General features: G+C 39.7%; 1 protein-coding gene across 1 annotated transcript in view; it reads right to left on the reverse strand.

Moving 5' to 3' along the window:
* Positions 1 to 20,616, reverse strand: part of CLASP1 (cytoplasmic linker associated protein 1) — a 167,964-nt gene that overhangs the window by 23,631 nt on the left and 123,717 nt on the right. The window contains exons 26-31 of the mRNA XM_058809099.1: positions 20,361 to 20,424; positions 18,566 to 18,729; positions 17,600 to 17,678; positions 17,178 to 17,321; positions 5,053 to 5,196; positions 3,720 to 3,826 (exon numbers count right to left, since the gene is read on the reverse strand). Coding sequence (XP_058665082.1) covers positions 3,720 to 3,826; positions 5,053 to 5,196; positions 17,178 to 17,321; positions 17,600 to 17,678; positions 18,566 to 18,729; positions 20,361 to 20,424 — 702 coding nt within the window. The remainder of the gene's footprint in view (positions 1 to 3,719; positions 3,827 to 5,052; positions 5,197 to 17,177; positions 17,322 to 17,599; positions 17,679 to 18,565; positions 18,730 to 20,360; positions 20,425 to 20,616) is intronic.

The raw sequence follows: 20,616 nt of genomic DNA on the forward strand, positions 1-20,616 counted from the left end.
GTGAGTGGCTTATTTTAATTCTGTTTTCATGTCTTTGTTTGCTCAACTTAATACTGAAAGTGTCAATCAAATTTTGTTTTTAATGGTATTTTTTATTATCAGTGAAATAACAAATATGTAAACTGACATAGCCAGACAAAATTGTAGCCTTTTATTCTGATGCATTTCCTCTAAAGATCTTTGAAAGACTAAATTGTTTTCTTTAATTTTGGGTGATTTTTGTTTATTTGCTTTCAATAAACAAAAGTAAGCACAGGCTTCTGGGCTACTAATAATGGCAGAAATTCATTCCAAATGTATTCATTCAATTACTCCTACAAAATTCTAATATGTGAAGTTCCCAACCTGAATGTAAAATTTCAATTTGCAGAAGTCAATTTACCATTCAGAACAGTATTCTAACACCAAAGGACTTCACAACCTAGTGTTTGCCACTTTGTACTAAACATCATTTATTAAATCTCAGAACATTTCCCCGTCCTACACAAACCCAAGCCATTTATCTGTGCTGTACCTAGGAAACATTCTTCTCTTTCAGTCTGAAGTCTGGTGGTTTTTTCCTATTATTTTCAGTATTCCCAAATGCCCTTCCCTGTTTTCTTTTTCAGAAAGCACATCTCTCTTCCATAACTCCTCTCACCAAAATCTAAAACTGTTAATGAAAAAAAAAGCAGATACAGATGCAGAAGTAACTCACAGATGTAGTGGATATGTTATAGTGACCATGAAGCAGAACTGGAAGGAGTAAATGAAGGCAGGAGCAAGGACTCTGTCAAAGACCCTAAAAGCATGCAACCCTCCTGAAGACTTCAGGGGATACTTAAGCAGATGTTATCATCTGGATAGGCAAATCAGCTGTTCGCAGAGTCCACTTCAGCCAAAACATTCAAAATCTATCCATAGAGCCCAAATACATGTACACATAAATACACACACAACTCCCAAAAAATCAGTCACCTGGAACACACAGATAATACAGTAAATCTGTATAAAGGAAACCTTGCTGACTAATTGCAAGGTTGAGGGTATTGCCCACAAACCATCAGTAATATGGGAGAGCAGCTATGTTTAGCAGCATTTTCATATTTTTACAGGACCCAGTCATCCTTTCTGCACATATCCCAGCTCCAAAGACATGTATGGCTCTGCATTTGACTCCAATCTGTGAACCAAGAAAAAAATGCAAGGAAAGCATAATCATCAAAACCAGAGCTGGCATTAAGAAGTGGAGATAATCCTTGCACTGACTACACTCAGGCTGCCTGTACAAGACATGGGCAGGGACAGAGTAAGCAGGGCCTGCACACAGAGCATCCCAGGAAGCAATGGGAATGCACAACCTGACTAGAAACATTTGGCAGCAGGCCCCATTAAAATGAAAGGCCAAGACTACTTTTGGAGGAGAGCTACACAAAGAAACTGGGAATCTTTATCCTTTACACTGCTATCAGAATGACCTGGGCATGCTTATGTTCTGAGTTTGTAGAGAGAAAAGTGACATTTCCCACCAATGCTGAATAGCAAACAAACATTTGAAATGGAAACATGACACTGAAACACCTATACCAAAGAATGCAATGCTGCAGCACACCCTACTTACCACAACGCGTCAGCACATCTTTCAAAGCCTCTTCTCTGAAAGGACAACCAGAGCTAAATTCTCCCTTTAAGTCAGGACCATGCCCAAACTGTGCTACTCAAGACATTTTCAAGAAGGATGCAGCCCAGCAGAGCTTCAGAAGCTCCTGCCCCTGATTTGCAGTATTTGTCACTACCTTTTCTACAAATGGCAAAAATCTGTAGATACTGTTACAGCTCAGAGGGCATTCACCACAAAAATGTACAGCTTCTCCCTTCCAAATATTTCAAAGGGCTTTCACAGCAGCTTCCACCTTCACCTATCACTGAAGAGTAACTTTTGAACATCACTCTTTAATAACTACACCTAGCAAGGAAGCAGGGCACATTTCTTAAAAAGACACCTAAATTTTTGATTAAACACCTGCAAGAACTCTATAAAATTGAAGGAATGATTGTTTTCTAAAGGAAATTGCTGGCCAACTGCATCCATGGCAGAATGCTTTGGAATTACATGCTCTCTCAAACTAGTCCTTGTGAACAAATCACATATAGAAAAAACCCTTTAGTTTCTAAATCCAAAATGTTAGAAAGTAACAGCAACAACGCACACTGGATGCTTTAATCAATACTTTGATATTTGCCTCCTGACATCAAGAGGTGAGAAGAATGCAAAGACAAATATAAAACAGTGAGTGAAGTGGCAATAAACAATTGTGTCCCAATGGCAAAACCCAAAAGGCATGGTAAAAGGTTGTGGAATTACAAAATAAGTGCCACATGCCAACATGGCCAACAAAACCACAACGTAACCACAGGGAGACACAGTCAGTAATTTCCCATGACAGAAATCAGCAGGGCAACAATGCTCAAGCTAGTCAAAAAGGAAGCAACATAGTTGGAACTGTTCCCCTGAAACTCTACCACTTAATTTCTTAATGAAACCTTTGTGGAAAAAACTCATAATAGGCAACTTGGCTTTGGCTTTCAAACTCTTGGTTTAGTTTTGAATTACAGCAGATTTAGAAGTCCAAAGATGTATTTAGATACCCAAAATTTTCTCAGGAAACACCAATGATTCCTATGCTGCTGGTATTAGTGTAATTATTCCTTACATGCTAAAGGCCTGTACTTTTCCTGACACACTGGAACTCACATGTCTAAGCATCCCTTCAGAGAGAGTTTTGCAAGTAACATGGGCAGATCAACAGATTTCAATGTAAACTGCTACACTGCACTATGAACTGCAGTCCCACCTAACATGGTTCCTTATGCTTCTTCCACAACCTGCCATGAAGAGGACAGGCAGACACGGACAGCAGAATTTAAGTTTTTCCAGCATGAACTAGAGCTTGTCCAGATAACAGCTTGCGGCTTACCTCCAAAACTGTCTACAATGTCATCTCCCCTGCTCTAAGTTTTAATGCTGCAAAACATCCACATTCCCAGCAGCCAAGAGCCCATGTTGGCTGAATACAAGATTTTGGACAGGACGAAAATATTCTAGGGTAGCACCTGCAGCTTCAGCTGAACACCTGGTTGGAATAGACCTGCTGCTCAAAAGACCAGGCCACTGCTCTGCTGCTGAGGAGCCAGGTGAGCTATGTGGGAGCTACTCAGCACTGAAACACAGCCTCCAACTCTCTTTGTCCTCCATCCTCACAAAGAATAAGAGGGGACAGCAGATACAGCACTTCTCTCAGCAGCTCAAGCCCTGTAATATAGCCAGAAGAATTACTGATTATAGGTCCACACCTAAAAAATGGCACAATCTGAAAGTCCTGTTCTGAGAGTCATCACAGGCTTTGTGACATAGGCAATCTCAACAAGACCTTATTTCTAATGCTGCCAATTAATATTACCTTCATTATCCACAAATGTAATTCTGAAGAAGGCCACAAAAGAAAACTAATATGATAAGAAAAGATATTAAGATTACACAGACAGCATGAGGACTGGAACATATTGAAGTCAATCACCAGCCACTTATTATCATGTTCAAACACTGCTTCTTTGCAGAAATCTACTGCAAACTTATTGTCTTGTTTTTGCTTTCAAAGCGAGTCATATTCTGCAAGCGCACACTTGGTGTTGAAATCCTTTAGTATTTTGCAAGGGGTTTAATTAGCCTGCCACATTACCTTGGAGACAGTCCACCATGGGAGCAGTTGGTAGGTGAAGTTAAGGGGCTGGTTCTGCTGCTGGAGTGCCGGGAAGGAGTCCGACCAAGGGTATTGCTGGGGGAACCCTGACACAGAAGCAGGAAGACAGGGATTAGAAACGTGTTGCAATGCACAGGCAGGTACAGCAACAGGTCCAAACAGTGCCTCTGTTTGCTCTAGACAAGCTTAGTGCAGTTTTGATTATGCCTTTTGACCTAAAAATCTGCAGCCATGGCTCATGTAGTCATTAATATGCTCCTTCCTTTATCTGAGGATAAAGAAAGTGTATGTGCGCTTCTCTACAACCCACAGTACCTGCAATTTAAATACACAACATGTATGGCCTGCAAATATTGTCAGAGAAATGGTCAATCAATCCAGCTTCTCAAACAAGATTTGCAAAGCTCCAAAATATGCTCATCATTACCCTGACAATTTAGTATTCTAATTACGCAGCTATTTTCCACATTGTCTAAAGCATTCTGATTACGCTCGTTAGGAGCATAAGTAAGCAGTCTAACTTAGCATTTTTCCACTGGCCTGCACAATCTTTTATACCACAGCAAAATGAGTAGAAATTGCTCTCAATTCTGACACTTTTCACATAGAGTCAAACCAGACCATTTGCCTGGAAGCCTAATGCTGCAGTTCTAGCTTACACTAAATTCTATTTAGCCCTGTGGAAGTGCAAAGATAGGAGGGTTCAAATTCCAGCAAGTTCACAAGATTTCCACATTAAAAAGACAAAAAATTCCCTAATCCTTGCTGCTCTGGAAAGGGAAAGAAATTTCCTATTTAAATCTACTAATATATTCCTTCAGTGAAATAAAAATATGTAAGAGCTTCATATAAAAGCAAAACATAAGGTAATAGGCAGAGAGTGAGGTGACCTTGTAGGTCATATTAAAGATCCCGCAGGCTCCTTAACAGACAGTATAACAGTTATTAAATTGATCTCAATAACAGTCATAAGCCCAGAAAATCTGTGGTATCAGGATCTGTTTTAGCCAAAAAGTCATTACTGGCAGGACTTTCAAAAGCACCACCAACTTGAAAGCACAAACCCCACCAATTTTAATGCACTTCTCAGTAATTTTTTAATCTCTTCTGGTTAGGACTATATTAAATTTTAAAATAACTGAGTTTTTTATTTTAATGGTTCCTTTTAAAAGAAAAATCAAACAAAAGCCTCTGTTGTCATATTGCTTCAAGACAACAGTTACAGATAATTCAAAACTGAACATCTGCAACAGCTTATCAATGAGCTGCTGTCCTTGGGGCTCTGCTGTTTGCAAGGACAAGGGCCTCTCACCACACTGGTGTTACTGGAGTTCTTGAGGTGGTTGTGCAGGAGCTTGGTAGCACCATCCTGGAATGTTTTTGGCAAGGCACCAAGTAACATGGTAAACTCAGGAGTGTTCAATTCAAAGAGAGAAATCAGGACTATTTGTGCTGCCTGAAAAGAAGAAGAAGAAAAAAGAGACCATCAGTTTTTGTTCTTTGAAAAGAGCATGCATTCTCTTGGTAGTGATCCTTATAGTAAGTGATGTGTGCTTCACTCAAAAAGAAGACTCCCCTACCAGACAAATCTTTGAAATGTTCTTTGTGATATATCATAACAAATTACTAACAGCAACAGTTAGCTTTAGTTCTTAAAGTTTAAATATATTTCTCCATTTATATCATTGTTTTCCCAGATGTGAAGTGTACAGCTATTCACAGCCTAGTGAGAAACTCTTACCATTGTCCTGTCCAGCACATATTTCAACCGAACAAGTTACTGCAAAGATTTACTGAAAACAAATAAAATGTGAAGTTCAAACAAATATGAAGACTCTAGGACTGCAATTTGTCATTCCTGTGCTTTTTATTTTATGTGTGAATGGGATGAGCTCTCTTCCCACCCAACCTCTTCTCTTCCTAGGGATCCCAAGTTTGTTTCATCAAACAGATAATTCACCTCTCCTTTTAAGTCTTGACCACTCAGGCTTTTTCAACAATAAAAGACTCCATCTGAAGTGGAAGACTTATGAGGATGGTGACAACCACCATTCTCTCAACCATGGACCAGCTGAACTCCACCACATTTCCTAAATTTAGTAAGTGAAACTGAGGTACCACTGAAACAATTGAGAATTCTATCATTAATTTTACTGGACAGGGTTTGCTTTATGTGCCTCAGAGAAATCCTGCCAGAACAGGATCTCCCCATGTCCATTAGCAAACACACTGCTCTGCAGATCCTGAACTAAAACAATGGAATCAAATGGGAATGGAAGCAGAATAAATCACAGTGTGCAGACCTGAAAAAGTAATTACCATCACATGCTCCTAACTGGACTTCCCCAGCAGCATCCAACCTGTGTAGATGCACTATTCTGTGGGCTTTTTCCCTGACTACCTTGAAAAAACAAACATCAATAAAAAGAAAAAAAAGAAAAAAAAGAAAAAAAAGAAAAAAAAAAAAAAAAAGAAGCTATGATGAAGGTCCTCTGATAGTCTGCAGCAGCACCTGCTCCAAGGAGCGTGTAGCCATTGACACATCAACTTCCAGAATACCTATCTGCACACAAAGCAGTGGCTTGGGCTCACAAAGTTAAGCAGCAAAGCTACACATGCTCTTGTTTTGGAAAAGCATACACATATGCTTAGGAAGAGCAGACAGTTGGGTTGGACCCTTTCAGAAACTTTCTAAAATCTCCTAAAAATGAAAAATAACTTTGAAAAGGGTACAAATGTAATTCACTGCTGTGGCGATAAATGTACATTCATTGTTCTCATCACTTTAAAGGATTTTTTAGTAAGTTATGTGCTCAAAAAGTTGCCATAATTAATTGAATCTGCAATTCCCTGTGGAGTGGAATTCTTCACAGATGATGAACTTGGGTACACATGCACCCTTCATAGTGGACGGGAATCACAGCACCCCACCGTTTCAGTGTGCAAACTGCAATTCAAGCTATACTGTTTCTTCTGCCATCAGCAGTAACCAGCACAGCTTTGTATAGAAAAATGTTTTCCATCCATGAAAGTTTGGTATCATCCTTCTCATATGGCCAACAAAGGAACCAAGGCCCACAACACTCCACAGGCTTCCAAGGACTGCAGCAAACAACAGGTCTTCAGACTTCATAGCAGATGGATCATGATGCCTCTCCTGCCAAAACTCTTACTGACTTGAACAGAAACACAGCATGTCATTATTCACTCCACTCTATAGATCTAAGGATGAAAGAAGTGGGGAGATAGTTTTCCCTGTGCCTTTCTCAACTCCATTGTCTACCCTCCTCTGACCTGAAGTTTTGGACAACTCTGCCATGAAGCCTGCCTGGTATCCAACAAGGAAGTGTATTTCTGTCCATTTTGATCCAAGAACTTTTAAGCTTTCATCAGCACAGTATTTTCTGTAATAAAAATATGACTGCACACAAGAGATCTGAGAACAAGGAACAGCAAGTTGAACTGAATGCAAAGTGACAAGCCATGCCAATGAACATTCCCACTAGTGAACAGCATGCATATCCTTGATAGTTAGGAGTGGACATGCAGATCCTCTGTGGCAGAACAAGCAGATCTCACATTCACTGAGATTAAATAAAAACCAACAAAACTAAAAAACCCCAAACCAAACCCTACAAAAATTGATCAACGAGGTTTGCAGATTGAGAATTGCCTAAAGATTAGAATCTGGAGTTATCAACTGCTAAGTCAGGAGCTGCCCAAGAGAAATGTTTGAGATGCATCTCAGAGATCTGAGAAAAACCTTCAGCAAAGCTCCACCACAAACACTAAGAGCACAGACATTGTCCTACAGGAGTAGCTGAGAGAAGTTTCAGGTCTCAGAGGTCACTACAGTTTTGTTCCACTTTTGTGTTTTGGCTTTAATAACAACAGAACTGTGTCTGCCCTCCCTCATTTCACAAATACAGTTTGTCTTTAGGGGTGTCTGCCAGAATTCTGCATACTCAGTGCTCTTCAGCAGCTTTCCTGTCACCTGTAAATAGTCACTGGGCTTTGAATGACATGCTTAACAGCAGCTCCCAATGCTCACAATTTTCTGTGGCCTCAAAGAAAACAGACCTATAGTTTAAGCCTTTTGAAATAAAGCCAAGGACTACTACATTGTGAGAGTGGTGCTCCAGGAAAGGTCTCAAAGACAACACTGGAGTTACATGGGTAAAACCCTGTCTGTGCTCTTTCTAAATTGTCCTCAGACATCCAACAGCCCTCTCAGGTTTATTTCAGGCAAAAGTCATTATTTGAAAGGGTGCCCATAATTTCCTACTTATTATTTAATACACAAAGGTCTTAGTCCCTACCACTGTACCAACAGTGCTACTTAGTGGCCTCAAAAGCTGGAAGCTAGCTTGAAATTACATTTGTAAAGTGCTTCAAGTTTCACTCCTGAAATGCTTCTAACACAAGGAATTTTATTTTGGCAATGAAGAACATCAGGAGCAGCATTTCCACATCTGTTTTAATAGTTAGATCAGGACACACTTGCTAATCCTCTAAGTTCCACTTATCTAGCAGTATTTTTACCTAATCAAAGGACATCTTCTACTGATAATGCTTCTAAGAATTTTAAATCTGTGGATTTTCAGCTTGTGACAAACAAGAGACATTTTCATAATCTCTGAATTTCTGGACGTCTTGCTTCATTAGATTACTGTCAGAGTAAATAAATACAACAAGCAATAAAAAACCCCTTATTTCTGTACACAATGTGCAAACATTCTCCATGCAACATTCATGCTTGATGATATATAGTCTGAAGAAAGTCATATCTGAATTTTCCCTTGCCTTTGTGCCCCTGTACCATTAGTACAGAACACTAATCCATCTCCTTCAGTGACACAGAACGTAGACCCTACAGATTATCTAATCTTAATGAAGCCATTCACTGCTGCCTTCAGCTGGAGAAACTCCAGTCACTTCAGAGCCTGACTGTGCTAGAGACGGGGTCTGGCTCAGTGTCAGGTTCTGAATCATTTGCAAAGGATTGCTTATGTCACTTTGTTATTTTCCTTATCACAATGCAGTGAGAGATCAGGTTCCACAAGCCAGTAGCAGCTCTCAAAGTTTCACACTCTGGTCACTGCAATTCCTGCTGTCCAACAGTGTCAACTGCTAAAGGGACACAAATGCTTCAGCAATATCTGGTTTTTGTTTTTACCTCGATGGTGGATGATAGTCAGATTCATCAAAATCTGTAACTTTTTCAACTTCGCTGAATTATAATAAAATGTCTTGGAAATCTTTTGGGTTTATTAAGCAAACAGATCAAGGCTAAGTGGAAAAATCCATTGATTTTAGAAAGGAAATGTGGTCAGTGACGTAGGGTTAATAGAAGTGCCTTATGACTGCTGCTGCTCCAGTGGACCAAGCAGAACAAGCAGATAGTTGCCTGAGCTACATGAAGGCAGTTTCCAAGTTACTCAAACATCTGTTGGTGATGGGCTCCCAACACTGGCAGCCCCATAAAAGAAGGGGACTTTGCACCCTGACGCTTTATCAGGTATTGCAACAATAGAGTTAACAGAAAAACACATCAAAGCCAAAAAATATTTGAGACAAACACACTTTTTTCAGGCTCCCAGTCCAGGTCTCTTTACACAGCTAGACAGTTGAGTTGAGACTGCAAACACAATTAGTGTGATTAGTGCACAAGGCTTTCAGTCTACCTGTTTACATTTCTCTTCCAAGTTTCCTTCACCAGGCCCTGAGGAGGCTGTAGTTGTCCTAGCTGGCAAATCCTCACCCACCCAACTATGCATCGTCTGGGTTTGACAAACAGGAAAGTTGGTATTATTCAAAGAAAACATTTATTTCAACTCAATCACCTAAACAATACACATGGTATTTTTCTGTGGAAGAATATGGATCAATTTCTTGCTTCATTTCAAGTAAAAGAAACTAATTAAAAAAGCATTATTTGGTGTCATCAAAAGAGCATTCCTTTTGGCAGAGGGCAGCTGAAATTAAATTCAAAATTAAATTTGGCCACAGCTCTCAGGCTTACACATGATCCCTTATTTCTTGTACAAGGCATTGCTTTGGCAACGTCCTGGTGGCCTCCACAACCACCTGAAAACTTCTGCTGAGGGGCAGAGCCTAGGCAGTGCTGAACTGGGATGGGACTTGCATCTGGCCAGCCAGGAATGGGGCAATAGGTGCATCTACCCACACCTGCCCTCACAGTTCAGAGGAAGTTATGGTTAAAAACTTGCAAACTCCTCTCTCCAGTCTGGACATCAGTCTGATGGACCAACACTGTCTATAAATGCTTTTTATCATGTGATCAGTCTGGGGAAGACCCTCACTAACATCTACTCTCTTTTGACAAGCACAATTATATTCTGAATGCATCGCACACAATTGCATTCTGAATGCATAAGCATCCAGTCTAAGAAAAATGTGGTTTTTAATAATTTAAGGCACAATGGAGCAGAGAAGCTCTCTCTCATGTCACTTTGATTTATACTAAGCTGCAGATCAAATAGAGATCCACTGAGATCAAGGGGTAGCACTTGCACATTAGGCAGCTGCATTAGCACACACTGGCACATGGCTGCAATTCTCCAATGAGTAGCTGGTGTTAAGTGAGTTATTCACATCTACTGAGAGTTTGCAAGCTCTAAACAAGTGTTATTTCAGTATAGTTTCCAGCAGACAATTAAGCATTTGCTGGCACTGAACTAACAAACTATCTACCAAACCAAACCTTCTGCTTGTTCCTTTTCCAGGCCTAGAATCAGATGAGCAAGGACATCCACATCACAGGCATGGCAATGTGAAGCAATAAATGGCTTTAGCAGTTTATATATAACCCAAGCATGTTAGCTTGAGTACAAGTTTTTAAACACACAGTTTTCCCAAAACACTTGTATTAGCATATGCTGTTCATACCCACATCCTGAAAAGGAAGAATTTGTTTAACAGATTTAAATAGAGAAACAGATTAAATCCATGTTGCTGTTCTGTTTTACACAGTACATACTTTATAGATCACAAAGTCAGAGATAGCTGCATTACAAGTGTCAAAGGCATCTCAGAAAAGTGACAGCAAAAAAGATGCACCACCAAACCACCACATGTTTGGATTACTGTTCTACAGCAAATTATGACTCATGAGTGCTGTTGTTTTGTGACCTGGGCACAGAAAAGACCATGGCAAAAATGTTCATTATTTCTTGAGAACCAAACATGACCCCAGAACTCAAGTTTGATGAAGGTTACCCTGAGTAACTTTGCTCATTATAAAATGGCAGTTGATGCAAAAACAGGTTTCAGGACTAGAAACATAGATTACCTTTCATTAACAACTAAGAAACTTATAAACTTGGCACAATAGAAGTCTGAATTCTCAGACAGAAGTTCCCACATATAAACTAAGAAGAAGAGCTACTGAAATCATATGGTTTGTAATGAAAACATGCACTTTAATCTGCATGGATTTTTGAAATGCTAGAGGAAGTATGGCAGAATTACCCATCACACTGCAAACAGCTCTGCAATGCAGCATGTAAGCATCACCTCTAGACTTAATTTTCAAAATAGAAACATCACCTATACCTGAGTAGGTGTGTGAGTGCTTATATAAATGGCACAAACAAACATATTGTTCACAGATACATGTATGACTGTACAAATTCTGGGAAGCCATTTCTTCTCTTGTATTACCAGCACTAGCTCTTCCAGCAGAGTAAGTGCAGAGTATGTGTATTCAAACTGCTTTCAGTTTAAGGAAATCCACCCTGGCACCATGCTCCCAACAGGCAAATCCCCATTTTGAGGCCACTAACATTGGGTGAAAGCCATTTTCCTTACACTGCGTACACCAAAAACATTTGGGCTCTCATAGCTCTGCAGCATCAAATTCAAAACAAACAGAAAATGAGGGATACTATTTTGGAAACACAGCTAGGACACAGAGATCCTTTTTGTTCTAATAGCTTTAAATCAAGTAAACACTACAGTCCACCAGGTGCCCTTCTTCATGCATTACACTATTTTTCCTAACACTGACTATGTTTTAAATGCCTGATAGAAGTTCTTCTGGGCATTTACACTGACTTTGACTTTTTTTGAAATATTCTTTGGCTAAAAGGCTGACCTCAGCAATATGGATATAGTCCTATTTAAGATTTCATAAGCCTGAAATGAAATCCTAATGCCTGGTGGAGCCAAGGTAACTTGGCTCATTGTGGAATCCATGAGATGCACAAGTCTGGTACAGGAATACTGCAAGAGTGCTAGAGAAACCTCTGACCCAGAAAGGTAAGGGCCTGTGGCTGGAGAGTACTAAAATAATTTGCCATTCCAAAGTATTTCTGTAGATGTCCTCTGCCCCTGCTACTGTAACAGTACAGGCCAACATGTTCACTGTGTCATTGAGGGTTCACTGCTCAACACCAGTGCAAATAAGCAACGCCACTGCAGCTCACTGAGAGGCTCTGAGGGTGCTCTGACACATCTGTCCCACAGCAGCTGAAATCAGACCCATGCTAGATGGATGATTAAAACTTACAAGAGATTTTAGAGGTCTCATGGCATCACCATGCAAAGCAGCCTAATTTTCTTCCCTTAAAAGTGTTTGCTTTCCTGTCACTGGTCCTCCTACAGATATCACAGAAATATTTTCTCTAAAGTTGCTCAAGTTAGGCTTCACGGATGGATAGGTTTTGCTAATCAAAGTTACAATATCAATATTTCTGAAGAAATGACCTTGAGGATTACCAGTTAAAGAAGTAAATGCACCTTCATTGACTGCTTCAGCATGTGAAGTGCCTCTTGGCCTGCAGTTTTCTCTCTGAAATCTTCCTCATCTTCTTCATAATTCAGAAACTATTCCTCAATCAATTTTAGTGAAAAAATCTGACCCCAAACTTATTTTCTTAGGATATCTGTTGACTTCACCTGCAAACCAGTGGTAGCACTCCAAGGAGGGCCTTCCTCAAGGTACTCTCAGGAGGGCTTCATCTTCATGAAAATTAGAGCAACACAAGCACTCTCTTGGGCTTTTTGATTCAGTGCAATGAACTTGGATTTTCTTACCAAAACCCATCCAACTGAGTGTACTCAAGGGCAGCTTGCAGTGACAAGTGGGACAGTTGAAAGAAAAACTTTTCCCAGTTACATAAGTGGAAGGCAGAACGTGATGTACACGTGACAAAAGGCTGCCCATAACATGTAAAAATGCCTTCAGGCTTGTAAAATAAAACCACCATAGGAATGTTTAATCAACAGAGAAGCCAGTCAGGATATTTGAAGCAAAGGAAAATATTTCTTCTGCCCTGAGATCAGCAGTCCAAATACCAATCAAGCAATACAGATCTTGTTATTTATCATTAAGACCAGAGCTGGGCTGATTAACAAGATGGTAAGAATTGTCATTGGCCCTTCACCTCAGGAGGCCTCATTCCCCTTCAGCCTGTACAAAGTCCTCCTAAACCCTAAGATCCTGCATGCCCTCACAGCTGATTCCACACCCACAAATTCTGGGCACTCAGGTTAAACAAAAGGTTCCATTCAGACAAGCCTTGGACACGAGGTTTCTGTAGGCTTTGGCCAAAGTCAAATGAGAAGCCTCATGTTAATTTCCATTCTCAAACTGATGGCTCTTTTCCAGGATCAAAGTATTTTCCCACACAGAGCCCATGCCTGTCATCCAAATTCAATCAGCACTTTACCTACGTAAGGATTGCATAACTTTTCTGGCAATATCACTAATGGAATGGTGAAGTTACTGACTTACAATGTCCTCACAGACCAGTCATCACAGTACTGCCATTGCCATTGTGTTACTTTTCTGTGTGGTAATTAACTGCCTTTTGTAAAATTATTTAATCAACTCTTAAACAATTTTCAGAGGAAAATCAGAATTAACACCCTGCTACAGCAGGAAACAAATCAGTGCAAAGGAAAGCCAAGAATCTGGTACAAGGTTAGATGCTACTGCAGTTGGAATTACAGCTCAGTTATCTGAAATCCTGATCTGTGCCCTGCCCACTGATAAGCTCTGCTTGAGGAAAAAGCCACGAGGTGGCTGCATGTGCAGGAATCACCAACAGGTGCTCTCCTCATGCTGGAAGCAGATCCCATCCAGGTCTCCACATGGCACTGCAGGACCTGCTCCTGCCCTGTGGCTGCTGTTCAGCTTGGAAGGAAAATGTCCTCACCTTTCTTCCAGCACTGCTTGCAGGAAGTGAACCTTAAGCTGAATGCAGGGTAAACACCCACAAGTACTTTAAAACAAGACAAATATTTACTCATAACACACTGCAGATCACCTTATTTTAATCTTAAAGCTTGATAATAATTTTAACTGCACATAGTTCATGGCTACTGTCAACAGTTTAAATGGTTTCTGCCCTGAGAGTGAATCACAACATTTTGTCAATGTACACTTTAGTATCAATTGCATGTTCCTCATAGTACATCACGTCCTCCTTGTGATAACAGACCTTATGTTTTCACTACAGATGTCATTTCATACAGGACCATAAACTGCTTTATGCAAATCAGCATTTCTTTTGACTTTTTCTTATCTCACTAGCTACAAAACATGAGCTGTAGTTCAAGTTGTGTCAGATTGGTTAAGTGTGCTCATTAAGTGTGTTTAAGTGCTGCCACAAGAAAACACAAAATTATTAATAAAGCTGTAGCATTCAGTTTGAAAAGGTTTTTGGGCTAAACTACATTTTTTGTTCTGTTTTTCCCCAGTGTCTTAACCCTGTGTGGCTGGAACCTCCATGACCATCACACATAGTAAACAGTAGTAATGGACAGACTATCACTAACAAAAGGATAATCTCAGCATAGACTGAAAATATAATCAGTTCTGTTCTTGAACAGATGCCTTGATTGCTATTACAGGATCAGATTTGCATGACTAATTGCCAGGTGCACACAGCAGCCACATGCCTTCCTCACTGACACACATCACCAGTGGGAGGAAGTTTGCTTTATCTGCCTCTGCTCACAGGTAAACCCCAGGCAGAGCAGTATGGCCACCACACACAGATACTACTGGCATTATGGTAGAATTCAGTAACTCAGACTTGGGTGAAGAGGATATTGGCTGTGGGACTCCATTTCTTGGGGGAAAGAGTTCCTGCCTCCACAAGCAGCTGAGCAGCAGCATCACTGCTCCACCAAGTCAGCCACAGCTGGACACTGGATTGCACCACCCAGGAGCTCTCCATGCCACAAATGTTGTGCACTCTTGTCACCTGCAGGAGCTGAGCTCATTGCACTGACAGTCTTAACACCAGATTCTATTGAAAAACTATTTTTACACTTTTTACAGACTTCTTGTGGCACTTCAATCACCTGAAGACAAAACTGATTTTTCTCCCCAGTAATCTCCACTGCTGTCTCCATTCTCAGTATTTGCAAGGCGTGGTCTGCTTTGCATTTAGAAAACCACAGATCTTGAAGGCCACCATAACACCTTCCACAAGGACAGAATCTTCTGATGCTTAAATGAATCATCTTGATACTAAAAAGGTACTAATACCACTTCCCCCCCATCCCCAAGTTATATTGCCAGGAAAAAACATGGCAATATTTAATTGTGTTCTTCAGAACATTTCACCTACCTAGATTGGCTCTTGATAATCCAATTCGCTATTGCATAATAAATTTATAAGTCTGTTAACTACAGTCCTGACAGAGATAATGGCCAATGATTGTTTATAAATCCTTAGCTGCACTGTTTCTTCTAAAGCCTCTGCTTTGTACTATGTTCTTAATAAAATCATAGTACAGCAACGATATGATGAAATAAAGATCACCTGTGCATTTGTTTTTAGTAGCCTAAATTAGCTTAACTGTGTAATAATTTATTTGCAAACTACTGGCACCAAAGGCAAATCCAAGTCACATGCAGGTTTAATAAAAACAATTTTGATTCAGTAATCTCTTGCCAGCCCCCAGGCACTTGCCCCAGTACTACTCAAGTTGAGTTTGCTGCAAGTTTTGCCAGAGCTGTGCAAGTCATTGGAACAGACTGAAGGATGGACACCACACAGTGAGCACCTGTCCCCCACAGCCCACAGGGAACAGCAAACACCCAATTTTCCAGCTGCAGCAGATACTCTGTGCTTCCCTTTGCACGCGGCAATGATGACCCCTAACGGTGGAATGTTTCTCCTGCTGAGCAATATGAAGAGATTTTGCTTTTCAATGCATATTTCCACTTAAAATAATTACAAGTTCCCCTGACAGCCCAGCAGCCAAATAAACTGCTTGAGATTCACCTAAACTGTAACACAGAAACAGCTGCTTTGCCTGATCAATTCTTTCTGACTTTGGACATGGAAATATTAAAATGCAAATCCATATTCCAGATGTAAGTCCAGAATTTAAAGTATCCCTTTTTTCCTGAGGGAGACTGTCTTACAGAAGCAAGTTTCAGTTACAGTGCTGTGAATAATCCCTACAGGAAGTCTTCAGAAAAGAGGTTATTCCTTTTTCCCCCAGAACCAATCATCTGTATGTGAGCAAGCAAACTGCACACGCCCAAACAGCTTCTTTGAAGCCTTCCTTCAGCTGCTGGATAATGCTGCACACAGGTGTGTGGCAGCACATGTGATACCCAGCAATCTTTTCATCAGAGTCAAATGAAAGTAATTTTATTATTTCCAAAGTTATAAAATTGCATGCTATTCTAGTATTAAGACAACATTTTATGTGCATATAATGTAAAGTTCTCATACATTTTTTAAATTCTGGAATTATTAAAATTTGGCTGGGATTTTTAAATCCAAGTTAATCTCAAAGCCTTTAACTCCTACTGGAAATAGAAGGTAATTTTAAATTGTGTTACAGATGCCAGCTATAAAACTAAGTCTTGCTTTTCTCTTGGGAGAGATGAGTATCACTAGCTGTCCCATTTTAGCTTGCCTGACACTTGCATCGAGAGCACGATAAAGAACAAGGTAACTATTACCCAGGCCTGTCCTAATTGTGTCAGTTTTTTCCAGGTAGAGATAAACAGACAGCACTTAAAAGAGAAGGGCTGAGAGCCCCTGGCAGTTTACTGATTTGTTTACTTTCTTTTAACAACATTATAACACTGAAGTTGTGCTAACTTCCAGTCTACAAAGCCTTCACCTAAACAAAACACAAACCTAAAGATATTTCCAGAATGCTCAAGAAAAAGCACATTTTCAAACCATGATCTCTTTTTGTATGGTAATAGTAGTTAAAGTCAGTTAAAGTAAAAAAATATACGAAGACATATTTCATAAAAAATATATGAAGACATGTGGGCTGAATTGACAGTTTTGTTTGGACAGTGAGGTGTATAAAATCAGGGCTTTCTTGATTCTGATCACTGAACTTTTCATTACCTTTATGACAGGTTTGTTTGGTCTTTTTTCTCCTTCCTGAAAGCAATAATGACTAAATTACTTCATCCTCCTGGCTTACCTTTCTCACATCTGAGCTCTTTGGTTCTGTAGTCCAAGTTATAATTCTAGATACAGCAAGTCTTGTCTCACTGGAATTCACAAAGTCTGTTGGATCCATCTGTCTTGCCAAGGACTCAATATACTTCAGGATAGCAACTTTGACCTGAGAAATGCAAAGGGATTTGTGAAGCTCAGGAGCTGGCAAAGATGCATTTTTTCCATAGGAACAGATCCCACTACAGATTGACAAGACAAGACTTGCATCACATGGTGGGGAGGAAGCATTCCTGGCACGTGTCTCCATGTTGCCAATTCAGTTTCTATATCATGCCCATAATACCATAATTGCCTTCTCATGAGTTCTGTGCTTCATGGCATGTCTGACATGACAAGCTAAGACAAGCACATTGATGCTTTAGTGAAATGGCTTTTGATACTGACCTTCAGGTTTGGTGTCTGGGTCTGATCTACAATAAACCTCATCAAAATGTTAAATTGCTGATCAAATGGAAAAGAATCCCTGTCCAAAGGAAACAAAAGCAAATATGTAATGCAACATAAATGAAATTAACTAATACCTCAAAGCTTACATTGCAGATTTCAACACACTTTCCTTCTTGGTAACTTTACCATCAATAAGAAAACCTCTAAGTTTAAGGATTAGCTAGTTATTGACACAATACTGGAGCAAACTGCTAAATCAGCATCTTTGCACACTGTTGCTCTACTGTCTGTACACTTCTGTTGGCATGCCTGTCCATTTCATTTCAGACTCTGCTTTGTTCCCTTATCTCTAGAAGCAGCTTGGTTTATCTTGTCCTTGTCCAGGATTCATACCTGGTTTTGATCTGTCTTCTCTTTTTTCCGCACTATTTTCTCCTAGATTATGACTACTTTTTCTTTTCTTTTTAACTATCCTATTTCTAGAATGAGTTCAACTTTACTGTAATAGTGTCCTGGGCTGGACATCCTTTGCAAAGGACATGGGGTACAGAATTGGTGTGAGCACTGCATTAGTATTCAAGATCTTATCCTGACCTGTTATTTGTGTTTGAACAACATGAAAGAGATGCTGAACTTTGTGGTAAAGCACCATTCATATTCTGAATACTGCATTTTTTTTTTGGGTGTCTGACAATCAAAAAACCTGATATCTGAGCATACACCCCACAAACCCCTAAAATTAATCCATTATATATTTTGAAATTTATGCTTTAAAGTTATTTATTTAGAAGAGAGACTTTTTAATTCAATACTTGAAACACTGTGACATAACTTTTTTTCTCCTTTATTCTGATATTCATCAAGATTGAGCCCTCAAAATACACAGCACTGCTGGATTTTTAAAATCACACCCTCCTGTAATCCCAAAAAACCTCAGCAACATTTGCCATCTGAGTACTCTACCTGGTGACATCCAGAGCTTTTTGAACCTTTGCCTGCACAGACCCCAACAAATCTGCTCCCATTTTCTTTAGCAACTGGGTCAGGAGAACAAAAAGCCAATCCTGCAAGTCGTCTTTATGAATGATGATGAAATCAACCAGGGTTTCCAGAAACATGCTGAAGACCTATAAACAAAACAAATGTCATAAAAAGAAATGCAGTTCTTAAAATAAAAATATTCAATGGGGAAGGGGGTTTACAGTCTAAGTTTCAGAATGACTTTGTTATTGGAGTTTCATGAATGAATGATTTTAGTGACTACATTGCTCTGGGAAAAAAATCAGGCAAGACATGTCTAAAATGTGTTGTATTAAAATACCACATGTAACAAATGAAGGAAGGAAGGGGTAGGAAACACTTACTCTCTGTTGGGAATTCCACGGCAAAGCAGGCCATGCAACAAAACAAACCACTCGTTAGCACACAGAGTGATCAAGGATGCAGTTTCTCAACAGATAAAAGACACATTCATTCAAAGTTTACATTTTCTTAAAACATATCTCTTATTATATACCTTGGATCAGATTCAGTCTCATCAGTCAAGAAAGTAACATATGTTTATATACAGTTATATGAACAAAGTTAATGTGTTTAACACCATAACTAATGAGTTTGTATCAGTAATTCTACAAAAGCAGTGAAGATGACAGATCACTGCTGCCACAAAGGACATACTTGAGCCCAGAGTGCAATAAACTCCCACCTCACTCAGAAATTGGAATTATTTTGCAAACAAATAATTACACCTTTGCCCTTTCTACTACACAAACCTTGGGGAACCAAAGCATTAAGAACTTACAGGTCGGTACTACAAGCTTGGTGAGACCTGTGGGACAGCTGTAGTACCGACCTGTAAGTTCGGTATACAACAGTATAATTATACAACATATATTATACAACATATATTATACAACAGTATAATTAAGGCAAAAAAATGCACATTTTGAGTAGGACCTGTGACAGGCTACTCTGCCTGCCCATGGAATTTCCACCCAATAATCATTTATTAAAACTGGTTTACCAAGAGGTCTTGAAGTACAAAGATTTATACAACTTATTCTTTCTCAAACTGCATTTAACCCAACTACTAATATTTTTACACAGCCATACTGGCTTTCCTCAACTAGCAAAACACAGAAAAGGGCATGAAATTCCCTTTTCCTTTCTCCCTGCTCCTCCTTAGCTGTCCATAGAAATCCACTGGTTTTGAACATGCCTATGGGCACTACATACCCATTCTGTGGCCCACTTCTTAAAAATGTTTGTAAATTCATACCACAGCCTTTAAATTCCAAGGTCAGTGATTTAAGGAAGGCAAAGTAGCTGTATTAAAGACCTTGATTATGAGAATCAGAATAGTATCTTGGTGAGACACCTGCTGTCAGTTGTTCACAACACACAAACCCCAGAGGCTGTGATGAGGCTCACGACCCCTCGAGGACCACTCTTCCCTGTGTCTCACTAGAAATACACCCTAGAGAAGTGCAAATCAAACTGAACTCCTGGCTCCAGGAGGTGACCTCTGAAAGGCACTAGGCTGCTCCTCAGGCAGCATGGAGTAACCAGCTCCTAGCATCATAAAAGAGACTGAGACACACCCCCTCTTTGTAAAACAAATGCAAACCAAGGAGATTTTCAAATGCCAGTTTTCCCCAGCAGATGGCAGGGGTAGAAATACAAACCACTCATCTTGGAACAGTGCCAAATGTGCACACACAGTATTGTAGGAGAGCAAGCCAAAGCTTTGTGATCTTACCTTGCTGTGAGGGTCAGCAAACATGCGAGTAAATATTTCACACAGCCTTTTTAACTCCACTCGGCTAAAATACATAAATAAAACACAAGATAAATGCCAACGTTTTAGTTGCAGCAAAGAAAATAAAAAGCAGCTAATAAATATTAACAGCTGAAAGATTTAACCTTCTTTATTTAAATGTTATTTCGATCACACTTCTGAAAACTTTGCGTATCTAGGCAAAGCCTTTACTGGCACTTCATTTTAACTACTGGGA

The sequence above is a fragment of the Ammospiza caudacuta genome, chromosome 8 (genome assembly GCF_027887145.1).
Source record: "Ammospiza caudacuta isolate bAmmCau1 chromosome 8, bAmmCau1.pri, whole genome shotgun sequence".
NCBI classification, from domain to species: Eukaryota; Metazoa; Chordata; class Aves; order Passeriformes; family Passerellidae; genus Ammospiza; species Ammospiza caudacuta.